The sequence below is a fragment of the Beta vulgaris genome, chromosome 2, assembly GCF_026745355.1.
Source record: "Beta vulgaris subsp. vulgaris cultivar EL10 chromosome 2, EL10.2, whole genome shotgun sequence".
NCBI lineage: Eukaryota > Viridiplantae > Streptophyta > Magnoliopsida > Caryophyllales > Amaranthaceae > Beta > Beta vulgaris.
Window position 1 is genome coordinate 30,812,791 of NC_079203.1, and position 22,036 is coordinate 30,834,826.

The window sequence follows — 22,036 nt, forward strand, 5'->3', positions numbered from 1 at the left end:
TTTAATTTTGTGAGATTAAGGGTATATAAGTCTTTTCAAGAGAGGACCCATATGTCCCCCTTGGCTTATATAATAGAGATAGATATTTTAATAAAATAAAGGACTAAGGGCCTGTTCTCCCCAACTTATTTCTAGTTTACTTCACTTCAGTTCAATTGCAATCAGTTCAGTTCAGTAATTTAATTCTCTGATAATAAAACAATGATAATTATTATTATCATCATCATTATTATTACTATTATAAATATTAATATCATGATTACAATTATTATTATTATATTATTATATGTTATTATTATTAGTTTTTTTAATATTGCTAATTATTGTTTTGCTAATACTTTTTTTTATATGATTCGGCTAATTATATTGAAATGATAATTTAAGCCTCAGAAGTATACATTGCAATAATTTGTCATTGTTCAAAGTACAAACTTTTTAATAGATGACAACAATAATACTATTAATAATAACAACAATAATACTTGTCATTGTTGAAATGAAAAAAAAACACGTTTTGATAGTTGAATTACTAGGCAAAATAATAGTACTATCGAACATTAACTAGTTTTCATAATCGATTAATTATTATTTTATTTAATAACTTATTATTATTAATAAATCAATATTATGAATTTATTATTAATTAAATAGTATTATATTATATCATTATCACTATTATTAGAGTCTGTTCTCTTCGACATAAAACAGCTGTATTGAACTGAACTGAAATGAATAGTGATATGTGAGAGTAAAAGTATTGTCCAGAGTTGAACTGAACTGAATTGAACCAAACTGAACTGAACTGAACTGAACTGAACTGAATTGAACTGAACTGAATTGAAAATAAGTTGGGGAGAACAAGCCTTTAGTTATAATTTAATTCAGTTCTAATCAGTTTAGTTCAGTTCTAGTCGAGTCTAGTTTAGTTCAATTACAATCTGTTCAATTCACTTACAAACAATTCAATTCAGTTCAATTATTTAATGCCGAAAAGAACTGCCCTAATATTAATAATATACCAAAGTCCAAAACCAATGCCGTGCCCATCAAAGACAATCCTAAACGACATCAGCAGACAACAGTTCAACACCCTCCCTCACTCAGTCACTCATACGGAATTCTGGGGCTCCAACTCATCTTCAAACCTCGTTCCAGGTTCTTCTCTTTTCTCCCCCTCTTAGATGAATCTACTTGTTTTGAGGATCTTTTGTTGCGATTTTACTTGTGAGTATTTTATTTCTTGCAATTTTTAAGAGCTAATTCATGTGAATCTACTTCATGCGATTTTATGCAATTGTTTTTGTTTGTTTCATGATGATCAACTTCCTTTTTCTTATCTCATGTATAGCTTCTTAATTCATGTTTTTTTTTCATGGAATCAAATGATAATAACTTTTATGTTATAATTTGTACATGCGCTTATTTTCATGCGATTGTTCATTTATTCTTGTTTGTTTTCATGAAATTAATTTTTGAAAGTTTTTTGATTGGTAATCTGGAATGAATGACCTGTTCTCCCCAGCCCAGGGCGGCCGCCCCTCCTGCGCTAGCTCAGGGACGGGCCTGCACTTATGCCGGGTTATTGTTGTTCAACTTTCGTTTACGGGCGATTTCAGCATTTTTGTTGTTTGTTTATTTGAATGCAGTATCATCTTGTTGGAGATATAGCTTGGTTTATGGTTCTTGCCGTTGTTACGGGAGGTAAATCAAGGATGCACCAACCATGCTTATATCGATGTTAGTTTTGCTTAAAGAGTACTTTTGTAAGGCTAGTCATACATAGAATCTCAGCAAATTGTCATTTAAGAAAAAGGTGTGTTGAATTTGGGCTTGGAAATATGGTTGGGCATACGATGGTTCAGGGTCTGACATCATCGACTGGTATAACATCTTCATTAATTCACATTAGGCATTGTTCTAGCAATTCTTTGCCTTCTCTTCCTTCTAGATGTCAGAAGCGGGTGGTCTTTGTCAAGGCTTCACTGTCTAACACTGAGAACAACCAATCGCTTCCTTCACCAGACGGGAAAAGTGCACTTTCGGCTGTATTAGATGTCCCTCGTCGTCTTTGGAAGCAAACATTACGTCCTCTAGGTGATTTTGGTTTTGGTAGGAGGAGCATTTGGGAAGGTGGGGTTGGCTTGTTTCTCATCTCGGGTACAGTTCTTTTTGTGCTGAGTTTGGCCTGGCTGAGAGCTTTCCAGATTCGCTCTCAATTTAGGAAGTACTCGACTGTGTTTGAGTTTCCTAAGGCTTGTGGAATTTGTACTGGAACACCTGTGAGGATTAGAGGCGTGAATGTTGGCAATGTGGTTCGTGTGAACTCTTCTTTAAAAAGCGTGGAAGCTGTTGTTGAGGTTAGTTGTCTGTTGTCAAATGCTTTTCTGCTGGTGTGGTCATTATTTCAACTTTACTCAATTTCTTTTTTATGTTACAATTTTGGGTTTATTCATAAACTTTTCTGGTTATGTAAAGAACTATTTTATGGAAGTGTCGTTTTCTGTTTCCAGGTTGATGATGACAAGATCATTATCCCACGAAATTCTTTAGTTGAAGTGAACCAGTCTGGTCTCCTCATGGAAACTATGATCGATATAACGCCTAAGGACCCTATACCAATACCTACTCACGGGCCTCTTGATTTAGAATGTGACAAGGAAGGTCTTATTGTTTGTGACAGGCAAAAGATTAAGGGACATCAGGGTGTGAGTTTAGATGAACTTGTGGGAATATTTACCCGTATTGGACGTGAAGTGGAAGAGATTGGTGTTGCCAATACCTATTCACTGGCAGAAAGAGTTGCAGGTGTTATTGAAGAGGCTAGACCACTATTGTCAAAGGTGTGTTGTCCTGTTTGTTATATTATCTGTTATGTTTCTGGTCATAATGATTTCATCTTATATAGTTAAATCTTAAATCCATCAATTGCTTTAGAGACTATAGGGGCTTGGACCTTCACAGCGTAAAGCGATAAATTGTACTTTTTCCATGCTTTTTCTATTGCAGCATTTGAGTTTTCACACTTGCCAATACACAACTATAACCATTAATACTTTTAAGTACCTTTTAGTAAAAATTATAAAAAGTTGATACATTAAAAGTATATATCGAGATAAATCTAACAAGACCCCGACTATATTTTTCCTTATGTAAAAATCACTATTGATGGTGGTGGGATTTTGTGTGAATAGTTTAAAAATCCATATGTTGCAATAGAAAAAGATCAGTGGAAGTACATATTAGTCACACTTTTAATGAAAAATCTTCACAGTTTATGCCTTTGTCTCTGTTTTTCTACTCCTGGCCTCCTGCATCTTGACGTCAGAACTATTGTTCCATATGATGGGTTTCAATCTGGACTGTGGGCAACTTTGTTAGATTCTTGGTTTTATTTCTAAAAAATGCCCACTTCGCTGCATTTTTCATGGAAGATGTGACAGAATTTTTATTTAAGTATCCATATATGTAGTTTCTCAATGGATTATTCCTTTGTTGTTGCTGTTTTGCTGTTGTCATTGCATGGCTTACTTTCTAATCTAGGTAGAATAGATTACTTGTTTTAAGTTTCTGTATGACTTGGAAGGAGGTGTATTCCCCACCCTTCTGCTCGAACTTATGTATCATCTGTTATTACTACAAAATAGCCAAGGCCCTAGAGATACTGTTCACCATGAAGAGGAACTAGAAGTATTGTTTTAGACTTCAATGCATAACTAATACATGATTGAATGGTAAATAACTGTACTCTCTTGCTTAAAACTATGACTTTGACCTTTTCTTTTTCCTTCCTTTTTTTTTTAAAGATTAGAATATACTCAACAAAATAATACAACCTAAGCACCTCGTCTAACCAGAAGCAGCTCCTATGAAATTTCTGCCTAAGTTTAGGAGGGGAAAGCACTATCAATACAAAACAGATTTACAGCAATGCCCTAGAATATCTTTTACCTTTAATTTCCTGCTGCCGATTCTGATACTAATTCCCTCGTCTTCTTATTATTTATTAATTATTATTTCTTTTAGCAAATGTGAAGGTGATTTCATTTCTCATAATTTTTAGTACAGATACAGTTAAGCCTCCCCGAGGAATTCGGTGACACCCTAATGGCCTGTATTTACTTGTTTTTGCTATCACTGTAACGTCCTTCGTTCAACCTGTAAACACTAAATACCCTTGAACTCTCTGTTTATCTTGCTCCAAAATGTTACCCTTCGAACATATAAATAAGAATACAATCCCCCCCCCCCCCCTCTCAATGCAACCATCCCAACTAGGAAGCTTTTTGATCTGCAGTCAATTACAAGGCTTCTGAAGGAGTATTTAGGAAACTCTGAAAATAAGATGTGTCAGACTTCAAGATTCTATGCTTCATAGAGGTTGCCCTTGATTTTACTAGAAATCAATGAACTGACTTTCCAAATTGTATTCATGGTCATCAGCTTGTTGATTGCATTGCAACTAATAATACTACCTATTTTTGGACAATGTTGATCTACTTTGACTTTGTGGTCAAAGCCTCCCAACTTGAATCATCATTTTCTATCACAATAAGTTAATGCTTACTATGAAATAGTTTGACAGGGTAAATCTAGAGAACAGATTTTTATCTTATTTTACTGTAAATTTTAAAGATTAATGGACGAAGGTGATTTTTATTTCAAAAGTCAAATCAGGCCAACTATCTTTGGAAAATTATAAATGCGCTGTATAAATTTTTCTATAATGATATTATGCTGATACAAAGTTGGATCATTCGAAGTCTTGTACAAGTTGACAACATCATTACTGCACATTCAACTTCTCTGGCAATTACTTTTTGGTTATAATAATTCGATTATGAATTGTGCTTTGTTCAATATACATCATTACTGCTTATCAAAATTAACTGCACTATGTTGCACATGTAGATAGTCAATTCATACTGCTGTAGATTTAATTATTTCCTTATGCTAACACCTGTCCACTGTGTAGTGATTCCTCAGATTAAAGCCATGTCTGAAGACATTCAACCTTTATTGTCTGAGGTCCGGGACACTGGTTTGCTAAAGGAAGTTGAAGGTTTGACTAAAAGTCTTACACAGGCAACTGACGATTTGAGGCAAGCAATCATTTATCTTGTCTCTTATCAGTTTAAAGTTATTTCTAATTGACCTTGTTTTTAGATAAGAGAATTCATTTATAAGAATACTGTTAATAAGGTATTGTGTGAAACGAGGACCAGGGGAGTATTTCTAATTGCCTTTCAATCATAATGTGGTAAACAATATGCAGATTGGCAATGGAAAGATTACAACTGTCTTGCTCCTGAGTTCTGATCGTTGATTATGTTTGCCATTGTCTAATGTTCTATTAGACAAGTACTCAGATCCACGACCCATTAACTCACTCATTGCTTGACCTGAGGATTGTCCCTTCTACTACATGTCATTCTTGATGTTATTTCTTTATAAGTCAATCATATCAAGGGATATTGACACCTTTCTTTGGAAAGCTGCTTGCCTATTAGCTGCATCACTTGGACGTTGGTACCTTTTAATTTGCCAGTCTGTGTCTAGGGTTAAGATTCAGTTTTCTGGAAGTTTGAGGGTGTAGTTGAGAGTTCAAGATACACATGTGCTAACCTGTTTGTTGGTTCTTCCTATTAAAATGTTTGTATATTTTCCATGAAATGACTGTAGATTTTGGAATCATTTACTTGATTGTAGAAGAAATAGCTTCCTTTTTTAGTATTTTTCTTGACCAAACGTGCCATACTCCTTAGATCCTGCCACTTAAAGTAAGCAGAAATCCATCAAATCCTCATTTTCTCCTTCTTCAATGTGAAGACCACAAGCTTGGTTCAGCTGATTTGGTCTAGGACTCTAGGTTATGAGATCAATGATGTTTTGACCTCCTGCAATCTTAGGTAAGCAAATTTGTCCCCTGCAATGAATGCTTTCTTTATGGAGTCTGTATTGTCACTGTAGAGAAATTTCAGACTTTAGAACCTTCTTAGGCATGACGATAATTTGGGCCACGACTTAGACATGCTAAAAAAGGACAGCTTTGATGAGCTGAATTCTGTGGTAGTATGATAGACATCTTCATGGCCAACTCCTAACACAAGCAATAACCTACAGGAAAGCTGCGCACCTAAGTACTTAAAATGAAGCAGACCTTTTGTACGACTGTTTTTTTCTTCAAGGTAATCACCTGCATAACTAAGATTAGGGAAAATGAGTTGCTTTGTATCAGAACCAGCACCACCCTCTTAGTGAGATTGGCTTGAAGTCCAGAAGCTTGTGAGAAATGAAGCGATTGGACAGATAATGAGCAAATGTGTGGGAATTTAATCTCCAATTTGTCAAATCTGGGATGGGAATTATAGGCTGCACAGAGCTTTTTAAGTTTTTCAACTTCTGCGATAGTGTTGGAGGCATAGGAGATAGGACAAAAAAGGAAGGGGTTAAAGGATCGCCCCACCTTAGTTCTTTTCTCCTGTAAGGAATGGCTTGGTAGGAATTTCATTGATTATAAGTGCATATGAAACGGAGTTGAGGTAGGACAGTATCTGTTGCACAAAAGTAGAAAGAAAGACACTTCAAGCAATATCTGCTTCAAATGGGAAACTCAACAAATTCAAATGCTTCTTGCATGATGTATCAGACTCATATACCTGGGAGATTAATGTTATGGCCCTAACAAGTGCATGAGCTAATAGAATATATTGTCCGCAATGAGTTTGCTATTAATAACTGCAGCTTGGGCAGGATCGATAAGGTGGTCAATAACCTGATGTAGCGTGGCATTGTTTACTTTGATAACAATTTTGTTAAGCATGGTAGATCAGGCAATGAGTCTAAAGTCTTCAATGGTGTTAGGATAGCACTTTAGGTATGAGGGTGCTGGGCTTATGGCAGCCAGTGCAACTGATAGCTGTACTCAATTTTCTAAATTGAATGAAATGTCTAACAGCAGGACACGCACATCATCTTTATGATAGGCCATATGATATTGAAGAAAAGGGCATTAGACCCATCTATACCTGAGGCCGTAAAATTGTCAACAGAGCCTAGACTAGAAAATATCAGAAATCAGCACAGAGAATCTGCCGGAATTGAGGGCCAAGAATATTATCTGCCCTGACAGCAGGGATGTGAAATTAGAGGCAATGAAGAAGCACAAGAGCCTAGTACACCATGGTAGTAACGAGAACTCTTAGATCGAATATCAGCTGGGAGCATCTGCCTGATACCAGTTAGAGATTTTTGGAGAATTGATTCTGTTGTGAACCCCTCTAGACCTTATAGCCGAGGAGAAAACTTTGTATTGAATCACCCAACTTGATCTAATAAATGATGATAATCTGCTGCGAAGTAGAGTCTTCAATCTTCAGCCATTTGTCAAAGTTAGTAGCAACTCTATCAGATGTATTGTGGCTAAACTGAACCTTTATAATAAATAAATTTTCTATGGCCTGCATGAATTTTTTAGACTTAGCAAATTCCATTGAGACTCTAGGCAAGTTTTGCAAATTCTAATTTATGCCAGACATCAAAAAGAGTGAGACCAGGATAAAAAGATTAACAATGAGAAGAGATCATAGAAAGAAAGAGTGATCTGCAATAGCATTGAAGATTGGAGAATCTAAATGGACTCACCCCCCCCCCCACCCCCCCCCCCCACCCCAACTACCACAAAAAAAAAAAAAAAAGGTAAAACACATTGAATCAGTGCAAGGGAATAATAAAAAGTTGAAAGATTCAGATAACCTTCAATGTACATGCTGTCAGAGCCTTCCTGACGATTGCACGGGGTATAATCCCACCCTTATTTAAAAGAAGTTGGCATTGTGAAACGAATGCCTCTAAATTTCATCTCAGCTAAGGTGAATGGAGCATCACTGATTCTATGAGCCTTGTGTAGAACAGCATTAAAATCTTCCAAATGATCCATGAGAGTGGAGCATTTAGAAAAAGCAAGTCTGACCATAGGTTTTTCACTAATGGAGCATCACTGATTCTATGAGCCTTGTGTAGAACAGCATTAAAATCTTCCAAATGATCCATGAGAGTGGAGCATTTAGAAATAGCAAGTCTGACCATAGGTTTTTCACTAGATCAATATGGTTAGAGCCAGTTGAAATGAGCATATGGACATTTCACTATTTCAGTTCATGACGTATAAGCTCACTGTAGTGAATGAAATTGTATTATCGACTTGACGTATAAGCTGACTGTAGTGTATGAAATTGTATTATTGACTTCCTGATACTTCCACATGGGCCTTGTATTTCCGTTATTTGCATGTTTGTAATCACGAGGACAATTGTGAAGGATCCAGATTTCTGTAACTCTTGTTACTAAGAGAATTACAATAGAATCTTTATTTGTGAAAGTAAATATTCTCCACTCTATATTCTTACAGGGAGAGGGACATTCCAGTCCCCTTTTTATTCCCGATGAAAGTAGTCATGTGCTAAGAGTTGGGTTCTTCCTCCAAACTGAATAATGTGTCATTTTGAGTAGCTTACTGTTTATCTGTTATATGGCCTGCTATGTTGCTAGCTGATTATGCATCTACATTATTGTGCCATGCTTGCCGTGAAACCTGAACAGTGAACAGTACTAGGCTATTGAAGAAGCTACCACTCAAATTATCTTCTCAAAGTCAATTGACCAATTAATAAAGAATATTTTCTTTCATTTCTATTGTAGTAGTGCCAACCAGACTCTTGAAAGAGGGCTTCCTTTATCCTCCTCCTATAGGGTTGGCACAACCCGGCAAGGATCCTTCTTGGCCATTGCCTATCACAAAAAGAAAAAATCCATAGTTTGTACTGCATTATGTTACGCATGCTTTATTTTTTCTTTTATGGATATTTAAGTGTATGTTTGCACAATAATGAGTAATGACCTTGCTCTATTGCTTCTCAAAGTAGCTTCTAATAGAGCTTCATGTGGTGCAGAAGGGTGCATTCATCTATTATGACCCCAGAGAACACCGAATTGATTCAGAAATCAATTTACACCTTAATATTTACATTGAAGAATATTGAGGTATGCTGGATCGAAATACATTCTAATCTAGTACATAGGAATTATTATAGTAGTTTTGGCATTAACTTTTTTGTTGTCTCTTCATTGCTGCAGAGTATTAGTTCAGACATTTTGGGGTTCACTGGTGATGAGGCCACCAGACGGAATTTGAAGCTGCTGATCAAGTCATTGAGCAGGATGTTGTGAGGTCAATGAGCTTCCAAATGAAGCTGTCAACTTCTCATCGACTAGGCATGTGGAGAAACCTTGTGGCGTCTGTGCAACATGAGGCAGATATAGAAATGGGTTTCACCACTAAAGATGCTCAAGTAGGCTGTGTTAATTTTATTTCTTATGTAGGAAGGCATGTCCATTTTCGAGAAGTCTACACTGCCCATTCTTTTCTTATTTGTGATTCTTTTTTTAAGTTTGCCATCAGAGTGGAGATCTAATTTGGTTGTTATTTTGTGAAGTTTCCAGAATTTCTCTAGAACTCGTTGGCGAAACTTTGGTGAAACTTTGGGACGTGCTTGTCTTTTCTGTCATCACATAGAAGCTGTTTTACTTGATCAAATTAAATTTCTTGAACTGATGAGAATTTCTGGTCTATGGCTTACTGCTATATAGCCTCTGCACATTCTAAGGGAGTCGTTTGGGTCTAGGATAATAAAAGAAAGGTTCAAATTTTAATTGGCTTCTTGGGAAAACGAGGAGTATTATATGTGCAAGGTTGTAACTACGCTTTTGGAGCATGCACGAATTTAAGAGGACAGACACAATCATATGTTGTTTTTTTTTTTTGAATGGAGACAAAATCATAACTAAATTTCCCCCATTTGGAAGTTCACAAATTATTAGAATAGACGGTTTAATTTTAATATAAAATTAGACGTACTCAATACTGAATTTTTTTAACAAGCTCGTTACATTTCACTCTAACCCAACACTATCCTAATCATCTCTTCTCTTCTCCTTTTTTTTTTCTTGATTATTGAATTACACAAATTTTTTTTAAAAAATAACTCGATAGTTTTACCAACGGATTAAACTAGTTACTAAATGGATTAAACTAGTCACTGAATGGATTAAAAAATGTCATTATTGAATAGATTAAACTAGTCATGAAATAGATTAACATGATCCCTAAATAAATTATACTAGTTACTATATTGAAAAAGGTGGTATGTTCTCATCTTAATATTGGGCTTGAGTTGTGCCTAATTTTAAGTTAAAATTAAGATCTCTCTTATAAAATCAACTGTTTGGAGTAAGTTTGAATCTTTTTGACACGATAGTTTTTGGAGATTAGTAATTATTAGTAAAACTATGACTAATAGTCAGATTTCCTTTTCAAAAAGCTTCCCTTGAATCAAAGATGACATAAATATTTTTTTAAAAAAATAGTGATATAAGTGAATAATTGAATCTATCTAATTGAAAAAACAGGGTATGTTAGTCTTTTGGCTTCCTAAACATTCTGTAATTAGTAAATATTGATCTGAACACCTCATGTCAAGTGTTAATGATATAAGTACAAGCATTAATCGAAGGTGATCAAATCTTTTCTTCTTTTTGACAAGGAAGGTGACCTAATCAACACAGTTGAATAATTGTTGTTGCAATATTTTCTTTTTTGAAGATTCCTATACCTCTTTTTTTTATCAATCTACATTTCACAAGGAAATGGTTAATTAGGAGAATCATTTAATGTATACAAAACCTTTTATGTACTAGATTGTTCTCTATACATGTATATATCAACTATATGAAGATAGTTATGAGGAATCCAAATCAAATATATGTAGATCTCCTAGAGGTTCTTGATGCTGTGTGATGATCACCAGCACCACCCCAACTTTCTCTTGTTATACTCTTCATGATTGATACTGGAACCAAGCACAGTCCTTTACTTTGTAGGTCACTTTGCCTCTCTGCATCACCCTTTGAATATTTTATTTCCCCCACAGATCGAAATGCAAACAAAATAATAATAATTAAATAATGAAGGATCAGATTCTGATTTATGTCAAGCTAAATCATAGGCATCAATGAAACAATTGGAGAGCTTGGTTCGTCCCCATGCATATAATATCCAAATAGTAAAAAAAATTGGTATAAGGTGTACCTGTAACTGTGATTGAAGTGATGACCTTACCTCAAAATAGGAGATGCTTAGCCTCTGAAATAAATTATATTAAAATTATTATTATTACATTTACAAGAAAAAAAATAAAGTGGGAAAGTCGTCGTATAAATTCTAAGAACAAAACTATACCCGAATTTCTTGATGAATTATCTTGATGTAGATACAAGCCTCTTGGAGAACTGAAGCAGTGTCTGTCTGCATGTTTTAAATTTTGAAGAAATGTAATTATTCTATAAATTTCACTATCTCTTAACAATAATTACTTAGGTTGTGTCCTTGACATGCATATCACTCTTACAAACTTGAGATTTTGTTGGCTTGTTAATATGAGGGTCGAATTTTGACATGTGCATAAGGTATACAACATAGGACCACGTTTTCTAGGGACTAAATAGTGAGTTTAAGCCCGGCTGGAAAAAATGCGATTTTTTGTCAATTACAATAAATATTTCTTTCTCTCTCTTCTATTATTTATATCTCTTTTCCAAAAATTTCATAAGTCACGCTTCTACTTATAATAGAAGCCTCATTTTGTTATAAGAAGAGGACCACAAGAATCTAAAAATCGGCCATGGACTTAATATTAGGAAATTTCTTGAAAAATTTGTGACAGTGATATGCATATTAGGATTATAATAAATAAATACATAAAATATTTCAAGTTTCCCATGATTACTTGTAATATTGAATAAAAAAAAAGTTAAATATGTATTTTTTTATAAAAAAATAAGGGTGTTCAGGCCTAATCAAAGTTAGTGACTGACCTTTCCATAAGGTGATACAAGTTCCTGAAGAGCAGAAATTTTGTCACTTAACTTTTGGCTCCTCTTAACTGGTGCTTGCATCTTCATTATCATGCAAAGAAAAAAACACGTCACATTTGTACAATTGTTATACTACAATAATCCAAACTAATAAAGTACTACTTAGATATATAATTATTACCTTGAATTTTCGAGTATCAACAAATTGCTCAATCACTTTCCTTTTCTTACTTGTTCTGGAGCCTTCAAGGCTTGCCATGTTACTAAACACACTATTTCTTTGTGCAAGCTTAGCCCCGGTGACACACTTCCTTACATCTTTGATCGTCTAAAATAGATAAATAGAAGAGAAATATCCAATAGTTTTGTTGTAATTCTGCATCTTTGCTTAAATAATTATAAAAAAAAGGGGTAGTCCCCCTCAAAAAAAAAAAAAAAAAAAAGGGGTAGTAAAATAAGATAATATTTCCTCTATAGCTTTATATTTATATTTTACCCACTTGTTTGAGTCAAAATTGGAAACTTTCATGTTTAATTTATATTCAAGATTATGGCAACTATATATTAATACATTTCAATGTAAAGTATTAAAAAAATCATAATTTTTACTAATAGAAAACTAAAGATATATTAGTGATTGAAGACGTGCATTGAAATGCATATATATATAGAGACAAGATTTCAAAACACAAGGGAGTACTACATACTGGTTTGTAAGGTTGAGCTAAAAGAATGTCATTCTTGATAAAGTCGTCACAGGGAGAGCTCCAACGATAATCCACCAAGTGAGGAGGAGATGCAAGCTCGAGATTTTCCATTGGCATAGGCATCAAGGATGAGTATGAAACTGAATTAAAGTTCAAATATATCAAGCAATAATAGCGATGGAAACAATTATCTATACATGTAAACTAATGTCCCAAGAGCTAACTCCTACAAGGCAACTAGCCTGTAACGTTAGGGGTAAGGATCGAACCCCTGACCTCAGGGGCCAAGGGGGAGCGCTCTACCCACTTGAGCCAACTCCTATCCTTATATACATCCTAATTATGTACAACAAGGAAGATAGATTAACATATCGTATCATCATGAAGAGATTGTCATTTAATCTCTCAGATAAAAATAGAGAGTGTCGAGTATATCAAAAGTTGCATTTTTTGTTTTTTTTAAGGACGTTGCATTTTTGAAATTAAAAGCTTTATTTCCTTTTATGAAAATAATAAAATTGATCTCTAAAAGCACTAACAAGTATATATCTATAAGTAATTTATTCTATATATGAAGGTGGTAGTTGTTGAATATACTATCTAACATAGGTATGTAATACGGGTGGTATTTTGGAAAGTTTGTGTAGAAATTGAGGATAATTTAGTTCAAGCAAATTAATGAAAAACAAAACAAACATAATATTTTAGCATAACGAAAAAAATGTGAACACTATATTATGAGACCGATAGAGTAATATTCTAAGTCGACATTAAGTAGCAGCCCGCCAACGCCTCAATCCTCATCATAATGACCACTTTCACTGCAACAGGAGTGGAGGTACTTTTTATAGGATTATGTAATTCTTTCTGTTTGGGTAATGTACGCTAAATGCAATCATAACTTAGGAGTTAGGACTTATGTTAAGAAAGGTGACACGTACTTATCTAGTAAAGAAATTTGTGTAATATACTTAAAGAAATAATTGCATTAATAATGTAATGAGAGTGGCAAATCCAAATTTCAAAGAAAAGAGAAAACTATTAATTAAGGATAAATTCAGAATGAAACTATGTATAATAATCATCGAACCTGGAGAAACGTAAGACAATTGAGAGGAAACATCCATGCTTCCATAACCAAGCTGCTCCATATAATAATTCTCAATTCCAGTGCCAAGATAACCATTATTACTGCATATATAAGTATTACAATTTAATCTATATCTGTTTCCTTGTCTGCACTAATCCATTTTAAGTCTAGAATATGTTAGTTCGGATTATTTTGAAAAGGTACTCCTAAATGGCTAAATTGGAATTATTCTAAAATAATTCAAAGTTGGGATTATTTTGAAAAGACTAGTGAAAGTTGTGATTATTCATGTCAATTTTTCCATCATACTATTCCTTTTATTATTTTTTAACAACAATAATGAGTGTGATATAATAGTTGGAAAAACATACTTCATGTTATTGCCCATCATAGAAAACTCCGAGTTGATAGATTGTAATCCATCAAATCCACCTGGAAGAAAATATTTTATATTACTAAAATATTCATACCATTAATTAATCAACTTAAAATTCTAGGTTCAATTTCACATATATATTCTAGCAAATATTATGAGATATCCGTAAATTATTTATTGTCAAAAAAAGAATGTACCATGATTATGGTTTTGCAAGCAAGATATGGACATAAAGTTGGAGCTCTTCATTGAGCGCGTTATTGAAGCTGAGTTCCAAATACATCATACGGGTAATGTGGGATCGATAATCATAGTGTTAGAAACATTATTGTAAAGATTTGATAAAATTAACATGGTTAGAAATTGTGATCGAGTTTGAGTTAACTTACAGTTGAAACAAATGAGATGATTTGCTAGTCAGCTGAAATCTTCATAGCTATTTTGCTAATACAGATTTATGTGAGGTTTAGAAGTGTGTTTGAAAATGTAAGTATATAGGGAAGCATAATATTGACTCTTGTGCCAAAAGGGTAACTTTGAGTAAAGCAACATCTTATTTCCTTATTAAGAGAGTTGTATAGTCTTAGGTTAATTAATGCGTGAAAACAACTTGAAACGTCTTAAATACTTGATTTGGTTATTCAATTAGAGAGTAGTTGAGGATGGTCGTTCTAGCTGATTACATATAACTTTTACTTGGTCTTAGGTTTCACACTTTGACTTGTGTATGTGATCTCAATGTGAAAGTTTGGATGGTAATATACGAATCAATAATTCTTTTAGATAGTGGATTATAAGCTATGATTATAACGGTTAAATTGAATCACGATTCGTTTGGTTGAATGGAGGAATTAAGAAGATCTGATGTTAACAAGTTTAAAAGTCCAATATAAAGAAAATATCTCTCGATTGATTATAGAAAGTAGAAATTTTCTATGAGAATTTTTTGCTTAACAAGAGCTTTCTTAATTCAAACCTCTGATTTTGAATAAAAAATTAGTTACTAGGCTCGAGCTATACCTCGGGTAAGAAAAATTTCATTTATCAATATTGTACTTTGATATGATAGCACTAAATACAATTGTGTCTAGTGGTTAAAACTTTAGTACATGAACTTGAGGTCACGAGATCAAAACCTATACTATACAATTTCTAATTTTTTTTATTGTACATGGATTACATGAACTAAATTAAAACTCCTTAGAGAGAGCGCCACGTGGCACCGTTCCTGATTTACGCACGCCTTTTAATATATTAGTATAGACTAGTAACTAGTGAGAGCAGCCTTTTAATGAGAGAGAGTAATTGGGTTTATTGAGGTGAAATGATAATTAATCTAAAATTCAATTAATTAGTAGTTAGCTACCTATCATTTTTACATAATTTTTTAATACAATCAACTCAAACAATTTATATATAATTAACTAGTTAAATCAGCTAATATAATCAACTAACAACTATTAACTACTCCAATCAACTAAGTACTATTAGAATATTTTACAAATCTAGTATGCCAAACCATACCATAGGGGGGGTAATAAGTTACTCCCTTCGTCCCATAATATAAAATGGAAGGAGTTTTAGGATTTCACAAAAATATATATTTAAGTAAATGTTTATTGGGTATTTTTGTCTTGGAACTAGTTTTTTCCTTCTTTTTCCTTTAAAATTAAATGAAAGAGCAATAAATATTCCTTGGAATAGTGTAGAACAATAAATTGTGGCACATATTTTAAAAGAAAGTAGGGGTATTTTGGAAAGTTTTATGTAGAAATGAAGGATAATTTAGTCCAAACAAATTGATAAAAAAGAAATAGGCACAACATTTTGGGACACCCAAAAAGAAATGCAAGCACTATATTATGGGAAGGAGGGAGTAGTAAATAGCGTAATTTCCTGTTGAAACTAGGAAAATCTAGTATGCAATAACACGTCCAAGGTGGGGAGCCTTTATGTCATTTTCATGACTAAGGCTATGTTCAGTTCACCAGAAATTTTCTGATCTGAACTTATCTGATCTAATCTGAACTTATTTTTTCTGATCTGATCTGATCTGAACTTATTTTTTCTGATCTGATCTGATCTGAACTTATTTTTTCTGATCTGATCTGATCTGATCTGATCTGATCTGATCTGAACTTATTTTTTCAACAAGATCTTATCTTTTATAAAATATATTATTACTATTATATTATTACTTTGTAAATCATTATTATGCAATACATTATAAGATATTCTTTATAGTGTTCTATTATTATCATTTTATTTCTATTACAACTTTTATACAACTTTTATTATTAATAATAATTATTATTATTATCATTATTATAAGAACAACAATAATAATTATAATCATAATTATTATTATTACTAAAAATAATTATATAACTCAAGTCATTATTTTATAAGAGCACTTATACAATGTTTCACACTTTCCCTTAAAAAAAAGTTTCACACTTGAGAAGTCGGCAAACTGAACTCTTTTTTTTCCATATAAAATAGAACAAGATATACAAACAACTATGACTTGAGCAAAAAATAAATAAATATCGTGCAACTTCAAATAGCTAGAGAGATTTGAAATTCGGTAGGAAGAGGTATACCGAATCTAAATTTATAATTTGTATCTCACACTTAGCTTATTTTGAAATGTAATCCGAACATAGTAGTTTCGTTATCATGAATTTGAGATATCATATTTTATATATTTCTTATTTTTGCGTCAATCTTATGTTCTTAACACGTGGCTTTTAATTTTCTATTATTTAATAACAACAAAATAACTTAATATAATAATAACAATGACATTTATAATGGTAACAACAAGATTAATAATAATTATCAATATTAATAATTAATAAGTACAACAACAACAATAATAATAATTTTTTTGAACAAATGTACTAGTAAATAATAATACCCCCTTTGTATTTTTTTTTATCGTTGTCACTTAGAATGTTGACACTATTCACAATAAGAGATAATCTTTTAGATTTTTCTCAATATATAAGAAAAAATATAGTCATGTGGGGTCTTGTTTGATTCGTCTCAATGAGTACTTTATTAATATTCAATTATTATAATTTTTATTAATATGTAGTGAAAGATATTTAATAATAATAAGTTTTTAAATATAAGCATGATATGATCTGAACTGATCTGATCTGATCTGATCTGATCTGGTCTGATCTGATCTGGTCTGATCTGATCTGATCTGATCTGATCTGATCTGAACTTATTTTTTCTGATCTGATCTGATCTGAACTTATTTTTTCTGATCTGATCTGATCTGATCTGATTAGATCTGAAATAAGCAAAAATAAGGTGAACTGAACATAGCCTAATACTGCAGTTGGCTTTTTAAAAACGGATGATTAGGGGGCGTAATAAGTTAGTAAATAGCGTAATTGCTTTTAATTGGCTACCAGCCAAAGTAGAGATACTTGAATGACATTTTAACTGTTGCTTCATGTTATAGGAATATATACGATGTATAAATAGGAATTGGAATTGGCTCAAATGATGAACTTTCTCATATTTTCTATTAATGTTTAGGGTTCAATTTCTATCCCAAACATTTCCTTGGTATTTAAGGAGGAGGAGGGGGGGTGGGGTCCCTGTGCGAGGGCAACCTAGAGGAATTCTTGCCAAATTTTTTGAAAAAAATATACTATGTATAAATAATCAAGGTTGTTCTAGTTAGTTGTAGGCCCTCCTTTCACCCTTGTCCTTTGTGAAAAAGATTCCATTCTTACTCCTTACAAAGTGAAATCCCCAAATTTTCCCTACTAGTGCAATATTCATCTTACCTATAAAAAAAGAATAGACGATCTATTTAACTTTTTGTGAAAATACATGATTTACATGTAACAATAATAGTTTTCAATGTTATCAAGATTTCAGCTCAAATAATAATACAAAATTTGATGTCATAATTTCATACTACTATTAGCATTATGAGATTATATAATTGTTGGTTCATACTATAGGATATACAATGGGGAGAACTCTATATAAGCAAGTGAGAAAAAAAAAATTAAGTGTTGATCACTAGGGTGTAGAGTACAAGCTATACATAACACTTTTTTTTTGGCACATGGACTTCCAATTCATTTCCTCGTCCAAAACCAAAGATAGTCTTCTATATTAATCAAGTTCCTCTTCGTTAATTAACTAAAATTATGTTTAGTTTACCTTATTTTTACTTATTTCATATTAGATCAGATCGAACCAGGTCAGATCAAAACAGACGAGACCAAAATAGAACTGAACATATCAGATCAGAATAGACCAAAACAGATCAGATCAGAACAGAACAGATCAGACCATAACACATCAGACCAGATCATATCTGTTTAGATCATGCTTATATTTAAAAATTTATCATTATTGTTACTTGTATCATGATCATTCTGATGATTATTATGGTTATTAGTATTACTAATGCTATTATGATTATTGTATTTTTTGTTAATGTTATGATTATTATTATTATTATTATTATTATTATTATTATTATTATTATTATTATTATTATTATTATTATTATTATTACTATTATTATTATTATTATTGTTATTTATTATTATTTATTATTATTATTATTATTATTTTATTATTACTATTATTATTATTATTATTATTATTATTATTATTATTATTATTTTATTATTATTTTTATTATTATTATTATTTATTATTATTATTATTATTATTATTGTTGTTGTTGTTGTTGTTGTTGTTGTTGTTGTTGTTAGCGTAGCAATACAATGATAGTAATAATAATACAAGTTTAATCTGAAGTAAGTAATTCTTGTTTTGAAGTACAAATAATAATATTAGTAACAATATGTTTAATAAAAGACGAGTTCATATCAGATAAGTTCAGACCAAATCAGATAAAATAAATACGCTCAGATCAAATTAGAAAAAATAACTTGAGATTTGATCGGTAAAAAAAAAGGTGACTAAACGTAGCCTGAGTAATTTTTGTATCTTGTGCGATACATGAAATTTTAGGCATGTAAAAAAGCGAGAACAAAATATGGAGTGAAAGAAACAATTTTGATTATGTAACTAGGATTTCGGCTCGGGTTATGCCCGTGAACTTATATGTTTCATTTGTTAATAATTTTACTTTAGAATGGTTACACCATATATTACTTGATTTAATGGTAAATGTATCTTAATTTTTATTAATAGGTTAAGGGTTGTAAGACACTAATAGATGCGGGATAAGTTAAATGATCAACATTGTCAAGATCACTTATTTATTCTTCTCTTTTTATTTTTGTTGTATATAGTGTAATTATCAATCATAATTAATTTACATTGGATATATACTACTTCACCCATTGGATTCGAAAAACTGTATAAGAATCTAAAAGTATGGGGTTTGAGGCTTGACTATACCCAATAAATATCATTGTCAAGGTGAATGATGTGTGTGGTAGAGTTTCGTGGAAGATATTGTCTTTTAATTAGTAGTAGTATAGACTAGCTTGTTGGATGTATAGAGGTCTTTAAGGCTAACAAAATATAGAAAATAAGATAGAATGATAAGAAGATTGACGTGTCGTGGAATGTACCACTGACTTAAAAATGATAATCGGCGGAACCACTGTGCTCAATTGTATTCGTCGTTTTGTTCCCTAAGGTTAACACACCCACTAGTAGAAAAACGACGATTTGCGTCCCCTGAAGTGCGTCGCACAACAACGAAAATGACGCAAAAACCCTATTTGGCGTCGCATGCCACCCTGTGTACGACGCAAAACATCAACAATCAAGTACCAGGTACGAGCAATATGCGTCGCACCCTCAGAATGTGCGACGCATATGGCTAGTTTGCGTCGTATTCTGTTAGGGTGCGACGCATATTGGTGCATCCTGGTGGGAAAAAACTTAGGACTATCTGCGTCGCACTAAAGGTCGGGTGCGTTGCAAAAGACCTATGTGCGTATTCTGTTAGGGTGCGACGCATATTGGTGCATCCTGGTGGGAAAAAACTTAGGACTATCTGCGTCGCACTAAGGGTCGGGTGCGTTGCAAAAGACCTATGTGCGTCGGACCCCTAAGCCTGTCTGACGCAAATTACCTAGGCCCACCTATTAGTTTTCCTAACGACATTTTTCTTCGATCCCTAACTCAATACAAACTGTTGCACTCTCCTTTTCTCTCTCCTGCGACACACCCTAACTCACCCTCGCTCACACTCGCCGGCGCTCCCTCACTCTCGCCGGCAACTTTCGCTTCTCCGGCGACCCTCGATTTTCGTTCTTGCACTCTCTCTCTCTCGCTCTCTCTCATTCTCGGTCCTCACTCTCATTCGACTACCGCCTACATCGCCAGTGCCCTCTTCGCCATTCTCGTCGCCGGTGCCGACTCGCTGCACCGGTTCTCTCTCTCATTCTCATCGCTGGTGCTCCTTTCATGCATTCTCGGTCTATATTTCTTCTTGGCTGCCGCTCACTTCACGCATACTGCCGGTGCTTTCTCTCATTTACGCCGCCGGTGCCGACTCGCCGCATACTCGCCGGTGCTCTCTCCCATTCTCGCCGGCAATGTATGTAGTTTTGTGTTGTTTTTGAAATTGTTATGTATTAATTTACATTAATAATCATGCATTCTCTCACTTTGCCACTCGTTTACATTGTACTTCAGTTGCGGTTTGACGAATCTCCAAGCTCACGTCGGAGTGTTTGTCTTCGCTGCTCCTTGAGAGCAGAGGTATGTATTACATCTTTTGTTATTTTCTGATTTACGTTAATTTAATGAATTATTGTTTGGTTATATGATTGGGAATGTATATATGTGAATTGTTTGATTATTATGTGATTGGAAAAGTATAAGTTGAATCATAACCAAACCTATATGGACATACCTTAATGGGGTGGGGAGGGAAATCTAAGGAATGAATTGGTTTGTGTTATTTTATTGCAATATGCATCATTTGCCTAGATACCCGTTCAAGGCTTACTCATTAGGAGTAAGTCTTGAATAGTCCTTGGTTTGGGACTGTCTTTGAGTTTCTTATATCACTTAGGATGTGAATGAATGTTTGGTTTTCGATTCTAAGAAAGATCTCGCTCACTTCCCTAAGCGTTCTGTAGGTACATATGTTGATAGTTTAAATACTATCTTCATCGTGTACTTGGAGAACTGTAGGGAAGTGCTGCCGAATTTTTCTTAGAATTGAAAACCAAATGTTCATTCACTAGTGATATGAGAAACTCAAGGATGGGTTAGATTGGAGTGATAAGGACCCAAATGGTCATGAATGCATTTGATAAACCACTTTGAATGATGTGATCGATTGTGTTCTTGTTTAGTGTCTCTAGTGTATGAATATGGATCAAAACTGGATGTATAGTAATCGAATTTCGGCGACATTTCTACAAGGGGTTAATGAATTTATCAGAGTTGCGTTAGAACATCAATCGCAGAATGGGTCAAAGTTAGTCTTGTGTCCTTGTTGTGATTGTAATAACTCAAGGGGGTATCGTGATATGGATCAAATTAAATATCATATGATTGGTCGTGGGTTTAAGAGTAACTGTACTAGGTGGACATGGCACGGAGTGTTTTATGATCTGGGTATGAGCTCTACTAGCTTGTGTGATGATTTGCATGTTGATCACATTGAGGTTGAGGTTGAAGGAGATGGTGATAATGAGAATGATAGGGTAGATGATGAAAATGATATGGTAGATGATGAAAATGATAGGGTAGATGAGATGTTGCACAATTTGGAGGATGAAGGAACCAATCGTCCGCATATGTATGATAGTATTTTAAGTGCAGCGGACAAACCTATGTATCCGGGGTGTAAGAATTTCACTAAACTTTCTGGCATCCTCACATTGTTCAATATGAAATCGAAGCATAGTTGGATAGATAAAAGTCTAAGCGAGTTATTCACTTTTTTACAAGAAT

At 33.4% G+C, this 22,036-nt stretch overlaps 2 protein-coding genes across 5 annotated transcripts; one reads left to right on the forward strand and one right to left on the reverse strand.

The window, feature by feature from the left end:
- The first annotated feature begins 1,011 nt into the window (after window positions 1-1,011).
- Window positions 1,012-9,606, forward strand: LOC104886972 (protein TRIGALACTOSYLDIACYLGLYCEROL 2, chloroplastic). 3 transcript variants are annotated; one of them, XM_010671543.3, is made up of 6 exons: window positions 1,013-1,155; window positions 1,647-2,357; window positions 2,511-2,840; window positions 4,984-5,099; window positions 8,949-9,039; window positions 9,133-9,606. In XM_010671543.3, exons 2-6 carry the CDS (start codon window positions 1,839-1,841, stop codon window positions 9,223-9,225), a joined length of 1,149 nt encoding a protein of 382 aa, XP_010669845.1. In that variant the 5' UTR covers window positions 1,013-1,155; window positions 1,647-1,838; the 3' UTR covers window positions 9,226-9,606. The 3 variants fall into 3 exon arrangements, 2 of the variants coding, with proteins under 2 accessions (XP_010669845.1, XP_057248560.1); XM_057392577.1 differs by having other exon boundaries at window positions 1,036-1,224; XR_008968049.1 differs by lacking the exon at window positions 9,133-9,606 and having other exon boundaries at window positions 1,012-1,155; window positions 4,973-5,099; window positions 8,949-8,960.
- A 1,069-nt stretch (window positions 9,607-10,675) lies between these two features.
- LOC104886971 (transcription factor bHLH111) lies at window positions 10,676-14,373 on the reverse strand. Of its 2 annotated transcripts, none has more exons than XM_057393089.1 (9): window positions 14,299-14,373; window positions 14,097-14,157; window positions 13,726-13,826; window positions 12,636-12,775; window positions 12,110-12,256; window positions 11,929-12,009; window positions 11,294-11,359; window positions 11,174-11,197; window positions 10,676-10,959 (listed from the first exon to the last, which is right to left on the reverse strand). In XM_057393089.1, the coding sequence occupies exons 1-9, from the start codon at window positions 14,348-14,350 to the stop codon at window positions 10,810-10,812; spliced, it is 822 nt and encodes a 273-aa protein (XP_057249072.1). In that variant the 5' UTR covers window positions 14,351-14,373; the 3' UTR covers window positions 10,676-10,809. The 2 variants fall into 2 exon arrangements, with proteins under 2 accessions (XP_057249072.1, XP_010669841.1); XM_010671539.3 differs by having other exon boundaries at window positions 11,144-11,197.
- Between the last annotated feature and the right edge of the window lie 7,663 nt (window positions 14,374-22,036).